This window comes from Medicago sativa, chromosome 5 (genome assembly GCF_051527215.1).
Source record: "Medicago sativa cultivar Bolivia chromosome 5, Bolivia_mono, whole genome shotgun sequence".
Taxonomy (NCBI): Eukaryota; Viridiplantae; Streptophyta; class Magnoliopsida; order Fabales; family Fabaceae; genus Medicago; species Medicago sativa.
Window position 1 is genome coordinate 835,756 of NC_140753.1, and position 15,861 is coordinate 851,616.

The 15,861-nt window shown below is 33.0% G+C and overlaps 1 protein-coding gene and 3 pseudogenes across 1 annotated transcript; 3 read left to right on the top strand and 1 right to left on the bottom strand.

The window, feature by feature from the left end:
• Nucleotides 1-399: 399 nt before the first annotated feature.
• Nucleotides 400-2,391, top strand: LOC146918882 (F-box/LRR-repeat protein At2g42730-like; annotated as a pseudogene).
• Nucleotides 2,392-3,682: 1,291 nt separating this feature from the next.
• Nucleotides 3,683-5,549, top strand: LOC146918883 (F-box/FBD/LRR-repeat protein At3g14710-like). Its single transcript, XM_085710543.1, has 3 exons — nucleotides 3,683-4,785; nucleotides 4,968-5,108; nucleotides 5,229-5,549. The coding sequence occupies exons 1-3, from the start codon at nucleotides 3,727-3,729 to the stop codon at nucleotides 5,505-5,507; spliced, it is 1,479 nt and encodes a 492-aa protein (XP_085566669.1). The 5' UTR covers nucleotides 3,683-3,726; the 3' UTR covers nucleotides 5,508-5,549.
• Nucleotides 5,550-9,772: 4,223 nt separating this feature from the next.
• LOC146918884 (uncharacterized) lies at nucleotides 9,773-11,081 on the top strand (annotated as a pseudogene).
• Nucleotides 11,081-12,440, bottom strand: LOC146918885 (protein MAINTENANCE OF MERISTEMS-like; annotated as a pseudogene).
• Between the last annotated feature and the right edge of the window lie 3,421 nt (nucleotides 12,441-15,861).

The following is a 15,861-nucleotide window of genomic DNA, read 5'->3' on the forward strand; positions in this document are numbered from 1 at the left end:
TTAATTTAACCTATAGCTAAATCTACCATTTACATCAATTATTTAAATCGACCAAATCTCAACCTTCATTTTAGTCTATTGTCCAAGAGTAACACTTTGAGCCATTAGATTAATATAACCATTGAATCGACTGAGATTTAGCCAAGGAGGAAAAAAGGACCTCAGTTGATCTTCATGCATGGTTTTCAAAAACAACAATTCAGTTGCAAAATGAATCATTACTCATTAGCTTTAGCTAGTTGTATAGTTTTCTTATAGCATTGTCAAACTGTTTGATTTAATAGAATACAAATACAGTTTATCATGATTAATGTTCTTCCTCTTCAATATTTTTCTATTGACAACATGCATAATTTACAAAAAAATTAATCTATTTAAGATGTGGGTGTAGATACTTCGATGCATAACAACGACAAGTGCCGAAAGATTATTATCCGATGAAAGTATTACAAAATTATGTGATCTACCGGATGGGATCGTGCAAAAGATATTATCCGACCTTCCAACGAAGGAAGCGGTTGCGACAAGTGTTTTGTCCAAGGGTTTGGGTTAATAAATGGACTGGTATCAACAAAATAGATTTGGAAGATGAAGTTGCACCTGAAAAGAGGCAACAATTCATAGACTTTGTAGAGAAGTTGCTGGAGGTTTGTAATACTTCAAGCCTCAAAAAGTTTTCTCTATTGTTTGAAGTTGGTACGGAAGCACCTAGGGTTACTAAATGGCTAAATATTTTTGTTAACCCTAATATTGAAGAATTAAACATTGAACTTTATACAGTTCGGGAACCACTTGTTCTCCCTGATCAATTTTTTACTTCTGCAAAATTGACCAAGTTTGAACTTAGTATGAGTCAAGTCATCAAACTTCCTTCTACCATTAATTTTCAAAATCTTGTGACATTGACTTTGAAATATGTTATTTTCCCTAATTATTATTGCACAACAGAGTTTTTCTTAAGTTTAAGGTCCCTGAAGGAAATGACCCTAATTGATTGTAATTGGAGGAAGGTTGGTACTATCATTATCACTTGTCCATTGCTTCAGAAATTGTTTATTAGGGATTGGAAAGACCATGATGATGAAGATGATCACCACAACATCGAGGAAGAAGTAGAAGAAGAACTTGCTAACGAATTAAATGATGATGTCAATGATATTGCTGCAGTGGAAGTTCTAAATCATCATCATGGAAATATAAGAATCCTTGCAAATGAACTGGTATCATTCACATATGACGGTGATCTCATGAATGATTATTCCTTATTTTACACATTCTTAGTCTCTGATGCAACTATTAAGCTTCATGAACAACACAATAATATGTTGCACGCTGGACATTTTATCTACAAACTTTTCATAGCCCTTTCTGGTGTGACAAAACTATCACTCTCTGACTTTGCTCTTGAGGTATGTGATCTCATCTTTCAAATTTTTATATATTCAAACAATAAATATCTATAATGGCTACTAATATATAATTTGATGACCCTTTTGAATTATTTAAATTTTGATTATGCATGCCAAAGGCTTTATGTCAGCCACTTCTTTTAGCTGCACATCTACCTCTTTTTTTTAATTTGGTCAAGCTCCGTGTGACCTCGCCATCAGCCGTGGATTTGTCTTGTGAAGGATTGCATGCCCTATTAAGAAACTCACCTTTTCTAGAAAAAATTGAGTTTAAGGTGGTAATCTAACTTGGATCAATTATAAATTAAAAGTTGTATTTATTTTACCTTCCAAAAAAAAAAGTTGTACTTATTTAGTTATATATTATATGCTCGTGATTGCAGGGGATCACTTTGGCTGAAATTGGTGGAAATATCATTAATCCATTGCCTGGATGCTTTTGGACAAAGCTCAAGGTTATCAAGATATATGGCTTCTGTGGGAGTGATGGAGAGTTAAATGCAATAAAGTTCTTGCTGCTGAAAACACTAGTTTTAGATACATTGTATATTCAATACAATGAATCTCATTTTGACTCTCCTGAAGGAACAGAGATGTTAGATATGTTGTTGCAACAAATTTATGAGTTTCCTAAAGCTTCAATGGATTGTGACATACATGTAGAATAGAGAAGAAGAAGAGAGGGCAAATTGGGGGGAAATGGTAGGGTTGGATTTTGAGTTGGTTAAATTTCAATGCTCGTTCTTTGAGACTTTAATAAATGTTTAGACTTTAATAATAAATAAAGATTTAAATTTTAAACATGTTCTCATGATATAAATTTCACTATGTTGTTGAGAGGAATGTTAAGGTCACACCCTCTAACACACTCCTTCAGACAATAATTTCTCCTATTAGCCTGTTGTACCAGTTGACAAACCGCCACTTTCTTTTTTTTTTTTTTAATAATTTGTCTGCAATATTTACATACACAACAATTTAATAATTTGTCTGCAATATTTACATACACAACAAAACTGCAACGTTGTGCACTATCTCACACACTGATGCTGCCATTGTCTCTATCCCAAGCTCTTTTGGTCATTTTCTCAAACATCTTTATTCACCATAGTTGATTTCAATAAAACCCATTTGCAGTCCCATCAAATTGGTATCCAAGATTCAAAACTTTACCAAAATCCTTATGGGAATCCTTTAATGGAGTTCAAATAAAAATTAACTGAGAGTGGAACAAGTTGAAAAAAATTCCAACTTTGATGTATGAATTGAAGAAAACGGTGGGGATTGAACTGTGAAAATGAGGTAATTAATGAATTTGTGATTTGGACTAGGTTTGATTTAATTTTGCAATGCGAATGGGGCGTTTTTTATATCACATTGAACCCCCTACCGCTGCCAACACAGGACGGGCTGCACCTCCCACTCATGATAAGTGCAAGAACTAGCAGGACGCTTAGCCAGGAACCAATTCCAAGCTAAGAGTTTCGCTCTATCTACCACAGGTTCATCACAAAGAACACCACCAGAAAAGATAAGGTCATTCTGAGATGTCCAGATGGTCCAAACAACAGCATGCCAAACAAGAAGCAACCCTAACCTAACTCTCTTCCCCCTCCTAACCCCGTAAGTCAAAGATTTATTCTATATTCCTTTCATTTATAATTTATTTTTAACTTGTGTGTGGTACTTATCTAATCTAATTATAAATATAAGTAAAAAGTTAGATGTATATTTGATCCTTAGCTTTACAACAACATTGAAAAACAATATATTTTAATATTGGAAAAAATATATTTAAATTTCATTTAGATAATTTCATCTTCACCTTATAATATGAGCACCTAAATATTTTTTGACCACATTAAAAAATATATTCGTTCATAAAAGAGCAATAAAATGTCTTATTTTTTTTTTTTTTAAGAATCAACCATAAAATATCTATTAGTATTCTTTAATTTGTAAAAAAAAAAAAAAAATCAAAAACAGATATGATGTAATAAAGAAAAAGAAAATATTTTGACCAAAAAGAAAAAGAAAAAGAAATATATTAAGGAATAATCAAAATTTATTCTTACATAGAAAAGAATATTCTTTTTCTCATATTTATCGTATAATTAACGTATCTGGTCTATATTACAAATAAAATACATAAATTATTGAATTGATGTAAGAAAATAATTCTTCTTATATATAATACCCGTGTGCTTTCATTTGTCACTCATCTCATCTCTCATAAACCCTAATTTCCCGCTCCTTACTATCTCCACGGCGCTAGCTCTCTTCCTCAAAAAAACACTCTTCCGATCTCAACTCAACCATGGAGTCTCATTTACCAATCACTGCCTTCACCACAACAACCATAAAGCCTTCCAAAATCACCAAAATCACAGATGCAAATGCAGTTGAAGACATAATCTCCAACATGCTCCCTGAACCAGTGATAACTCACATTCTCAATTTCCTACCAACCAAAGATGCTATTCGCACCTCCATTTTATCCAAAAAATGGGAACGTCGCTGGACTTCCCTAACCAAACTCTCCTTACATGATTATCAACTTTCTGTTGATTTCATTATCAGGTTTCAAAGAATGAAGAATTTTGCCACCTTTGTTAAGAGAGCACTTCTTCTTAACGATAGTTTAGCCATGGATCACATTTCTCTTTTCCTCCGTAGTTTGTATGACTGGTCTCTTCTAAATTCATGGTTATCAAACATCTTCAAACGAAGAGTTAAAATTCTTCAAATCCATTCATTTTTTCAAATCCCATTCTCCGTTCTCGCTGCTTCTCATTCTCTTTTCAATAACCTTTTGTTGTTAGAAGAATTAGAATTGCTTACTGATTCCATTTCCTTTATTAATGTTCCTATGTACGATGAAGAATTGAAATTGCTTCAAAATTCCATTGATGTTCCCGCTCCCAACAAATATATTCTATTTCGAAACTTGAAAATTCTCAACTTGTGTGGAATCAACTTTAACACGGACTCATCCAAATCTCCGCGCAATGTTCGTCTTGAATTCCCCCTCCTAACAAAATTTGAGGCTAAAAACTGCGCTTGGTTTGTTGATACATCTTTGGTTATGATATACGCGCCTCTACTTGAAAGCATTTCAATCGAACATAGCGTCGGTGTTCCTTGTAAACGTGACAAATCATTTATCTGCTTCCCTGATTCTGAGGATCTGAAAGAATTCAGTTTTTGCGGTTTTGATATATCACAAAACATTATAATTAAGTCCCCATGCCATGCTTCGGCTAAAATCAATTTATATGAGAGCCAGCACTATGTAAGTTATATGTCAGATTTCCATGCTACTGCACTTCTCGGTCAATTCAGTCACTCAAAATCTATCAAATTCGAGTCATCAAAGGTAAGTATATTTAATCCTTTAGTGTTTTTAACAATGAATGTCTTGATCTTGAAGTAATTTATTTTTATAATAATATAGCACAAGTAGGATAAATATTTATGAGTTTGTTCTCAACGGATATATATCTAAGTTTAATCCTTTTGTTGTAATATAAGTCAGTTTCGCTGTGTCATTCATTTCAGGTTCTGGATCTGAATGAGATGCTACCAAAAAAGCTATGTGTATTTCCATTGTTGACCCATTTGGAGGTTGGCTTCGTTAGTGTTGATATTCTATTAACCTTGCTTCAAAAGACACCGGTTCTCGAGACACTTGTTCTCAAGGTTCGTAATTACTAGTGTTTGATTTTAAAATACATTACTTTACTTTGGCTGCATTTTTTTATCTAGTTTGTTTGCTTTGTAAGAGTCTTATTTGGTCTTTCTTTGATGATTAATGGTTAGGAAATATGTGATTTTGGGAAAGAGCTTTTGAGTTCTGCTGATGTGCCCAAGCGTTTGGCTTTTCTCCATGTTGTGAAATTTGAAGAAGTTATTGGGGATGATCTTGAGTTATCTTTAGCTAAATATTTTCTGGATAATGGTAGGTGCTTGGAGAAGATCTGTTTCTCCCTTTCTAGTCAAATTGAGGACAAAGACGAGGTTGTGGAAGAAATTAAGGAGAAGCTGCAATCATTTTATAATTTCATTCCTGAATATCTTCTTGAATTTTTATATGATTAGCTTACGGAAGCAAGTGGTATTATTATAGTATGCTTGCTAGAATTTGTGGTCAAGTCCTCCTTTGAAGGATTAGCTTACAGTTAGGTCGCGTGTATGTTTAGTTTGTTTTTGGTATATTTGGGTTGATAGTATAAGGTGAAATATCAAATGAAATAGGACAACATCTATTTTATAATAAAATCTATAACATTGTAATGTTTCACTAATGTGAGATCTCTATCATGCCATATATTGCCATCAAAATAGCTGTTCATTAAAATACTTTTTATTTTTGAATCGGCAAAATATTATTCAATAATGCATCACTCGCACAATAGATACAAGCACACCAACAAAGCGAAACAACAAAAAAGGTCTCATATATCTACGACAACCTTCCCAACAACAAAAGAAAAAACAATAAAAATACTAAACAATGGCTAAAGGCTTGCATAACATCCTAAACAGCCAGCAGGAATAAAAAAGCCAGCTTCGGCAGCCTCAAACAACCTCCTTATTAACACTATTCTACCTCGATAGACAATCCCTTGGATTCCACCACCACTCATAATACATACATGCATGGAGGATTCTTAAGCTCTTCAAACCTCAATTCCAAGACAAAACTATTATTTCTTCACCCAAATCCTCCGCCACGCAAACCTCATTGTTGTTCATTAAAATACTTACAAATCTCAGTTTGATGATACTTCATTCTATCCTATACTTATTAAGCTTCATGAACAACACAATAATGTGTTGCACGTTGTTTATTTTATCTACAAACTTTTCATAGTCCTTTCTGGTGAGACAAAACTATCAGTCTCTGACTTTGCTCTTGAGGTACGTGATCTCACCGTTCAAATTTTTATTTATTCAAACTATAAATATATATAATCGCTACTAATATATAATTTGATGACCCTTTTGAATTATTTAGATTTTGATTATGCATGCCATAGGCTTTATGTCAGCTATTTGTTTTAGCTGCACATCCACCTTTTTTTTTTATTTGGTCAAGATTCGTGTGACCTCCGTGGATTTGTCTTGTGAAGGATTGCATACCCTATTAAGAAACTCACCTTTTCTAGAGGAAATTGAGTTTAAGGTGGTAACCTAACTTGGATCAATTATAAATTAAAAGTTGTACTTATATTTAGTTACATATTATATTCTCGTGATTGTATATATGTTTTGCTAATCCATTGCCTGGATGCTTTTGGACAAAACTCAAGGTTATCAAGACATATAACTTCTGTGGGAGTGATGGAGAGTTAAATGCAATAAAGTTCTTGCTGCAAAAAACGTACACATTGTATATTCAATACAATGAATCTCATTTTGATTCCATTGAAGGAACAGAGATGTTAGATATGTTGTTGCAACAAATTTATGAGTTTCCTAAAGATGTGTTCTATTCCTTTCATTCATAATTTATTTTTAACTTGTTTTGTACTTATCTAATTATAAATATAAGTAAAAAGATAGATGCATATTTGATCCTTAGCTTCACAACAATATTGAAAAACAATATATTTTAATATTGGAAAAAATATGTTTAAATTCCATTCAGATAATTTTATCTCCACCCTATAGTATGAGCACCTAAAATAAGATGTTTTTTTTTTTACCAAGCCTATTAAAAAAATATTTATTGGTAAAAAAACAATAAAATGTCTTTTTTTTAAGAGCCACCTATTTCCAAGTGTCCAAGGGACCGCTAAGATCGACTTAAAAGCTTGAAGGAATGGTTGAGAGTATAAGTGTAGTCTTTAGAAGTTGCGACTTCAATTGCAACATGCAATTCACCAAACAAAGCATTATCGGGACCTAGGTTTTGAGCAAAGCAGGCAATGCATATGTCATTGGCATCCTTAAAAATTCCACCAGTTGCTGCATTATCAGGACTATTCACAGTTGCTCCATCAGGGTTTACCTTGATCCAACTATGAAAAAAGTGGAGACGAAAAAACTTCCTTGATGATGGGAGACTTTGGAGGGTGAAAATCAACTTTACAAGCTTTTAGACTAGTGAACTCATACATAGAAACTGCAAATGTTATCTTTGTATTATAACAGGATAAAGAGACATTCGAGATGATTAGATTAATGGCAGGTTTCCAGTGAAGCATGTTGTCTTGGAATCTAGCTTGATTTCTTCTACACCAAAGGACATTCAAAAGATTTCTGATGCATGCTTTGATTACCACTTTACATTGAGGAGTCCAGTTTATGTCACATAAATGCCAGATATTATGAATTGTAGTGAATTGAAGAGTAGTGTTTAACACTGTGGCCAACCAAAAACAAAGTTTTAGAGCAAAGGAACATATGGAATGTTGATTCAGTACTAGTCATACAAGAGGAGCACATATGGATTTCTTGCAACCTCTAATCATGAGGTTTTCATCTGTTGGGAGCTTATCATGCATCAACCTCCAAACTAAAAAGGATTTAGAGGGAGGGATATCAAGACTCCAAATAACTTTAGCCTGATGTAAATTTGCGGTAGAAGATGATTTGAAATAAATGAACTAACTAAAAACAAAGATTATACAATAAAATCATAATAAAATAGATATATAATTCAATGAAATAAAATAAAATAAAATAAAATAACAAGAAACATACAGATACATGGTTTTCTTTCCCTCTAAAAAAAAATCAATGCTTTTCGTTCGGCTTTGCAATAAAATATTTTTTGGGTACATGGAGAAAAGCAACAAAAAAAGATAGAAAAAAAAAACTAGGCTACAACCTTAAGAACTACACTCTAGAAGCATCATCAAGAAGAACATCTTCCAAGTTCAGGAGGGAGTTCTCCAAGTTGCATCAAGAAAAATCATGATTAGCACCATGCATAGCTAAAAAATCCGGACACTCATTTGTCTCTTGAAGGATGAGGGTCATAGCTGAACATTGCAAAGGAGATCAACAATATCCTTGATATTTCTAATGATAGTTGCATAAACATGTCAAACATTGAGAGAAGCTTGAACTAAGTTTATAGCTTTCCCAAACTTAATTCAAGTTTGAGTGAAAGATTTAACCATATATGACAACCCTGTCACTTAAAATAAATATTTTATATTTATTTAAAAAACAATGAATATATTAATAGTATGTCTTATGATGTGTAATGAAAAATTTAGATCCTTAAAATTATAACGACACAATTTATTCATTTAAATTTGTGGAATGACAATCTAGCTCCTTAAATTAAAAAATTACAATTAAATTACCCTTTTTTGGTATGTAAATTACCCTCTCTTTTTTTCTTGTTGCAAATTTAGCACTATAATTTGAAACTACTATATTTTTTTATTTTATTTTATAACAAGTACTATATTTTGTTTGATGGAACACAAGACTATTTAAAATAATATGTAATTCTTTATTTTATTTTTATCAATTTTATTCTTAAATATATTTTGTCAATATACATTAAAATATATGCTCTGACTTTAATCTTCGTGTTCTTAACAGACTTAACACTATCAAAGCCATATCAATGATTTGTAATTGATGATTAACAATGTAAAACACACTAAAAAAAATAAACAATGTAAATCACTTTTAATTGGTTGGTGTTTCAAAGTTAATCAGTAGATTCAATTGACTGAAATTCTTTATTTAAAAAAACTAAATTATTGGTATCAATGTATCTCAATCTTGGTTTGAGGATGCTTCTCTGATGCTTAATTCTAAAATAGGAGGCAACTCTAGACGTTTATCTTTCTTCGATCTTTTGGTTGATGGAATAAGAAGAGGTACTCTCGTTGGAAGTGCAAAAATTTGTATACATAAGGTAGCCATAATTTACTCAAATATGGTGTGGTTGATGGCGTTGTTTTGCGGGGGAAATTGGGCTGCAGTTTGGTGGAAGAATTTGCATAGAGTTAGGTGGAAGGATAATGAGGGTTGGTTTGATAGTTTAGTTTTTTAAATGGTCGATAATGGTAAAAGTTTCATGTTTTGGCATGACCCGAGGTTGGAAGGAGGGTTTCTTAGAGAGAGCTATAGTAGACTTTTCGGATTAAATTGAGACAAAAATGTGTTAATGGCGGAGATGTGTAGGTAGGGTGGGGGAGACATGGTCTTTTTGCATTTGAAGATCTGGTGGGAGAGTCGATAGACTAAAGAACTTGTTTAGGGTCTTAATTGGTGTAATTTGCGATATACTTAATTAGGATCTCTAAAATTCTGCAACTACACAATTGTTTTTTAATGATTTCAGATCAATCCATAAAGCAATGGCGACTGATTTCAGATCAATCCATAAAGCAATGGCGACCAAAGGATGTAAAAAACTACAAACTATGTTTGATTTGAACAAATCTCTCAAAGACAACACAGAGGAGGTCAATAGAAAAAAATATTTGTCTCTTTGACATACTTCCAGTTGTAAAATCAGACCTGCTAGTTCCATTAGTGGAGCAACTATTTAAGTTACCATGATCTTCAGAAAAACTTGTATGAAATCAACGGGTATAAGCTTGTTACGTTGAAAGATATTTTGTACATAACCGGTTTGTCCATTCGAGGAAAACCAGGTACGAACGCTCCCAAAGACAAGGACACGTCTTTGGCATCGTCAACAAAAAACATGGCAATATTAAGAGGTTGAAGGACCTGACGAGAAATACAAATCTTGAAACGGATACTTGGGTTTAGGCAGCTTTAATGGTGTTAAATGCTTGCTTTGGGATCCCTACCGGTAGCGCTGACAATATAAAGGGAGATTTTGTCAAAAGGCCTAAGGACGTTGACACCTATGCATAGGGTACAGGTTTTCTCACATTCTTGTACAATGGTATTCGCAAATGGAAGGTTGATGAGAAAAACAATTGTAATCAATGACAACCTTTGGGTTGCATTGGTAAGTGGATTAGTTGTTTTTTCCTTAATTAAATTGTAGAAAATGTTGAACCAATTTTTCGTACTCAACTGAAATTTAAGTTTAAAGAAATTTTACAGGCGTTTTTTCTTATCATCGTTCCAGACTCAGGAGCAGCTTTTGAAATAAAACTAAACTTGGACGAACAACAAGTATCTTTGTTGCTTCTAGTTGTGGAGGAGTTGTGGAGGCGGCAAACAAAATTTCGCACAACCACACACCCACTTACCTAAACAAAGTACTAGACACTCTTACTGAGGATGTAATTCAATTTTATTGTTTTCTTCTTCACCAATAGAAGTTCAAAGCTACGCTACATAGTTTATTTTTTAATTGTTCTCATTAGAAAATAAGTTGGAAGTCGTACAAATTATATTTTCATCGTCCTATACCAATGGCTCATAAAATGTACAAGTTGTTTTTGGCCCAATTTATTGTATAAGTCTTACATTACCATACATCTCGTTATGTCCACAAGCAATTTGAAGAAGTTGAGGTGGTAGATGTGAATCAGATAATGTGGAAACTACCTATATACAAGAAAAGAAAATAAAGGACCGACTGCCCAAACGTTTTTATCTGATTTCGAGGTTCAGCAGTGGAATGAAGGGAGGCTGGTAATCAACTATTTTTAGGGGCATGAAGACAATGGTATGGTTGATAAACCCGAGAGACATGTAGATATTGTTATGGGTTGATCATTCATAACATTCTCTACATGTCTCCCTAGTTGATCAACTATAACATTCTTTACATGCCTCCCGGGTTGATCAACCATATCATCGTCTTCATATCCCTACATATATTTGATTACCAACCTCTTTTCATTCCACCGTTGAAGCTTGAAATAAGATAAAAACTTTTTGGCAGTCGATACCCTATTTTCTTTTCTTTTCTTGTACTTAGGTAGTTTCCACATTATCTGATTCACATCCACCACCTCAGGTTCTTCAAATTGCTTGTGGACACAATGAGGTATATGGTAATCTACGACCCTCATGCTACAAATTAGGGCTAAAAGCAGGTTGTACCTTTTATGAGCCCTCCCCTTAGTATAGGGCAATGAAGATCTAGTTTGAACGATTTCCAACTTATTTTCTAATGAGAACAATTATAAATTAAACTATGTATTCTATTGGTGAAGAAAACACTAAAATTGGCTTACATTCTCAGTAAGGGTGTCTAGTAATTTATCTACTTTTCTTAGGTAAGTGGATGTATGGTTGTGCGCAATTTTGTTTACCGCCTCCACATCTAAAAGCATCAAAGGTACTTGTTGCTCATCCAAGTTTAGGTCGATTTCAATTGCTGCTCCCAAGTATGGAAGGCGAATAAGAAAAAACACCTACAAAAAGTAAAATTTCATAAAACTTAAATTGCATTTGAGTACGGTAAAACTGGTTTAACATTTTCTACCATTTAATAAGGAAAAAAATTAGACAACTTACCAATACAACCCAAAGGTTGCAATTAATTACATTTTTTTCTTATCAACCTTCCATTTGCGGATACCATTGTACAGGAATGCGAGCAAAGCCACACCTATGCATAGTTGTCAATGTCTTCAAGTCTTTCAACAAATTTGACAAAATCACCCTTATATTGTGCGCGTCACCGGCAGTGATCACAAATCAAGCAACTAACATCATTAAAGTTGCTTTCACCCTAGTATTAGTTTCAAGATTTGTATTTTCCGCCAAGTCCTCCACCCTCTTAATAATGCCAGGTTTTTTATGGACAATGCCAAAGACGCGTTCAAACCCCCAGTCTTTGGAAGCGTTCATAATTGGTTTTCCACGAATGGGTAAACCAGTTATGTACAACATATCTTCCAACTTAACAACAAGCTTGTGCCCATTGATTTCAAAAAGGTTTTTTTTCTTATGAGCATAGTAACTCAATGGTTGCTCCACTAATGGAAGTAGCATGTGAGATTTTACAACTAAAAGTATGTCAAAGAGAGAAATATTTTTTTCTATTGACCTCCTATATGATATCTTGAAGAGATTTGTTCAGATCAAAAATAGTTGGTAGTTATTACATCCTTTGATCGCCATTGCTTTATGGATTGATTTGAAATCCTGAAGAACAACATTAAAAAAAAAGTTTTGCAACTGCAGAACTTTAGAGATCCTAATTAAGTGGATCGCTAATAACATCAATTAAGACCCTAAACAAGTTCTTTAGTGTAAATAATTTACACTTGAGAAATGCTAAACAATGCCCTTGGACAATGGTTATGGAAACAAAAATGGTAATATAATCTTGAAAGTAGTGCATTCAATGTGTTAAATTTTTAAGGAAAATGTTAACTAGTGCCCCGGGGGTTAAGGAAACCAAATATAGTATAAGTATCTTGGAACTTGTATAGTCAAAGTTTAAAAAGTGTAAATAATGATGTTTTCAATGCAAATATTTCCTTTTTTGTTTCCTTAACTAGTGCCCCGGAGGCACTCGTTAACAAGACCCAAATTTTAAAAAAAGAACATTTTCTACTTAAATAAGCTAACTTTTCAGGCATCCGCTAGCTTTTCAGCTATTAGCTAACTTATAGCTTAATTTTACCAAACATTCAAGTTTTGGTCTGGCCTCCTTTTCTCTTTCTCTATGAATAATTTCTTTTGTTAACAATGCGGAATAGAACATAGATTCCATTCACAAATTACCATCCGAATGCGAGAAGATAATAGAAATTAAAGTTAATGTGTCAAAAGAAATAATTTAGGTTGTTGTGAGTACCTCTCTTTAGCCAAAACACACACACACACACACACACACACACACACACACACACACATATCTATTACCATGGAAAGTGAAGTTGATAATGATGAGTGAATCATGTAAGAAGAGTGAAATTCCCGTTGATGTTAATGGAGTACGTGACGATATAGATTAAGCAACTATAATTTTCTAAACCAGTTAAGCAACTTCCAAAGGGCAGCAACGTGCTATACCTTTAAGTTGTAGAGTAAGACTTCAAGCATGTTAAAGCATCTCAACAACATGATTCACAACACACCAAAACAACGCAGGGACTGATCTACACAAGACAAAAAAAACCATTGATCTATCAAAAAACATTGCATATTAGCCTCCATAACATGATTCACAACACATCAAAACAACGCAGGGACTGATCTACACAAGACAAAAAAACGATTGATCTATCAAAAAACATTGCATATTAGCCTCCATTGTATACTCAGGTTGTTCCCAAAATTCATTAAGATCTGCTCCTGCTTTTGGTAACACGTCTGCTTCATTACAATCTACAAAAACTAGTATGTTCTATACCACTACAATTCAAACCTACAATTTAGAAATAGATTTACAAGTGAATCAACCAAGTTATCACAACAACAACGAATCAATGATTTCGCAACAACCAGGGGCGGAGCTACAGCAAGCATTCTGTTGGCACATGCCTGCACTAAAATTTACCTTTTAGTATGTAATAGTATTGTGTTATGCCAACTAACTGCCGCCATTATTTGAGTATAGAAGAAATACCCATCGTATCAAAACTAGTCCAAATTCTTTTTCTTGAGTAATCTATTCCAATTACTTAATATCTAATAGATCAATTAATCATAATATATATTTCTTCCATCTTATAATGAGTGATTATTTGTAATAAAAATTTTGTTTCAAATTGAATGATCTTTTCAATGCAATTTTAATTACTTCGATCTAGTTGAAGGTTTCAAATATGTTAGTCAATGCACAATTTTGATCTTTAATAATTATAATTATCTATCAGCAAATTTTTTAGAAAAAGTTAATATTTTAAAAATACTCATTGAGACAAATATAACCTTTTTTTTTTAGGGAACAAATATAACCTCTTATATGCAAACATTTGTCTTTACATATATTACTAGGAAAATAGAGTCAAAGTATGTTATGTGAATATTGTATATATATCAAACAAGGCCGGTCATTTTAGGACCGAAGGAGTACTTTTTATGATAGTACACTAATACTTGCATTATTCTCAAGTCAATAACTTCCACTTTGTATTTATTATATAAGAGTAATTTTATAAAAGTATCGTTATTTCTCTTTCATTTGTATATTATGGTAAGGTGTTTATTTTACTTTCAGCTTAACAAATCTCAAATACCATGCATGTAGTTTTTTTGGTTGGTAAAATATTATTTTTAGTATTAAAGTATGTGAATATTGCCCCCACAATCTAAAATTTCTGGCTGCAACAACAGATGTATCATGAATAATAGTCCCAATTGCATATTCAATCAATCAATTTATCACAACTGAAGTTATATAAAAAATCTCAAACCTAAATTATGAGATTTTTAGATTGGTACCTTCATAGTTATTTAATTACTGTTGGAAGCTAAATTGGTCGATTCTTGATTGTCTCTTTTGCTCCTTAATGGACGGCAGCGGCTGGGGAAGCCCGCATCGGCAAACATAGGGGAAAAAAGATAGCTAGAATGAGGGAGATCGATTCAGTGAGGTCCTGATCAGTTCAGAGAAAGAGGGTGGTCACATGGTGGTGGATGTGCATGAGGAGATGGTGTTTTATTATTAGTTTGTGGGTTGAGAGAAATTACGTTCCAAGAAAACGTTTTAGAAATATCAAAATGAATAAATTGATATATAAGTTTTTATAAGTTTTTTTGACGAAATAAATTTTTATAAGTTCATTACATGAAACAAAATATTTAGTATTATTTTAATTTATTATAGTATTATAATTTTTTTTTTTACCGTTAATGAGGATTTCAGTTTTACGGAGTTAATTTGGAACAAACTAGTTCATTTAAAGGCTTCTCTTTTAGTTTTTATTTGATGTTTGTTTAATAATAAAACACTACAAAAAAACGCGTTTTTTCCAACGGTTTTGTTCCGGCCAGTGCATTGCGGCAGTTTTTATAGCCACCGCTTTTTACGGTACATTGCGTCGGTTTCGACCGCCGGTATTAACAAGATTTAATTGAATAATATTCCTTGTATGTTATGGCATTTTTGACTGCCGGTATAACCTCTTTAATTTTTCCAGCCACGCGCACTAACTTCCCGCTATTGTTTTCCAATTATTTAGAAAATCCCTCCATCTTTTTTGTTCTCAACACATAATATTTTATTTTATAACAAAAACCTAAACTTTCATCTTTTTCTCTCAACACATAACTTTTTTTTTCTCAATCCAGAAACAACATGATGAAAACACAGTAGGACCCTTAATTCCAAACCCTCAAACACCATCAATTCATCCAAAACCCATCGATTCAAACACCGAAACCCTCAATTCCAAAACTTCAAACACCCAAATCGAAATACCCGAAGCTTCAATCACCATCGATCGATTAATCCAATACCCATCTTCAATTGAAATTCCAAAACCCTAACTTCCAAAACCCTCAAACCTTCAGCTTTGAATCCAGTGAAATATTTTTTCGGATCTCACATTCTCTTCCCTCTCTACCTTCACAAATTTCGCTGATTCTC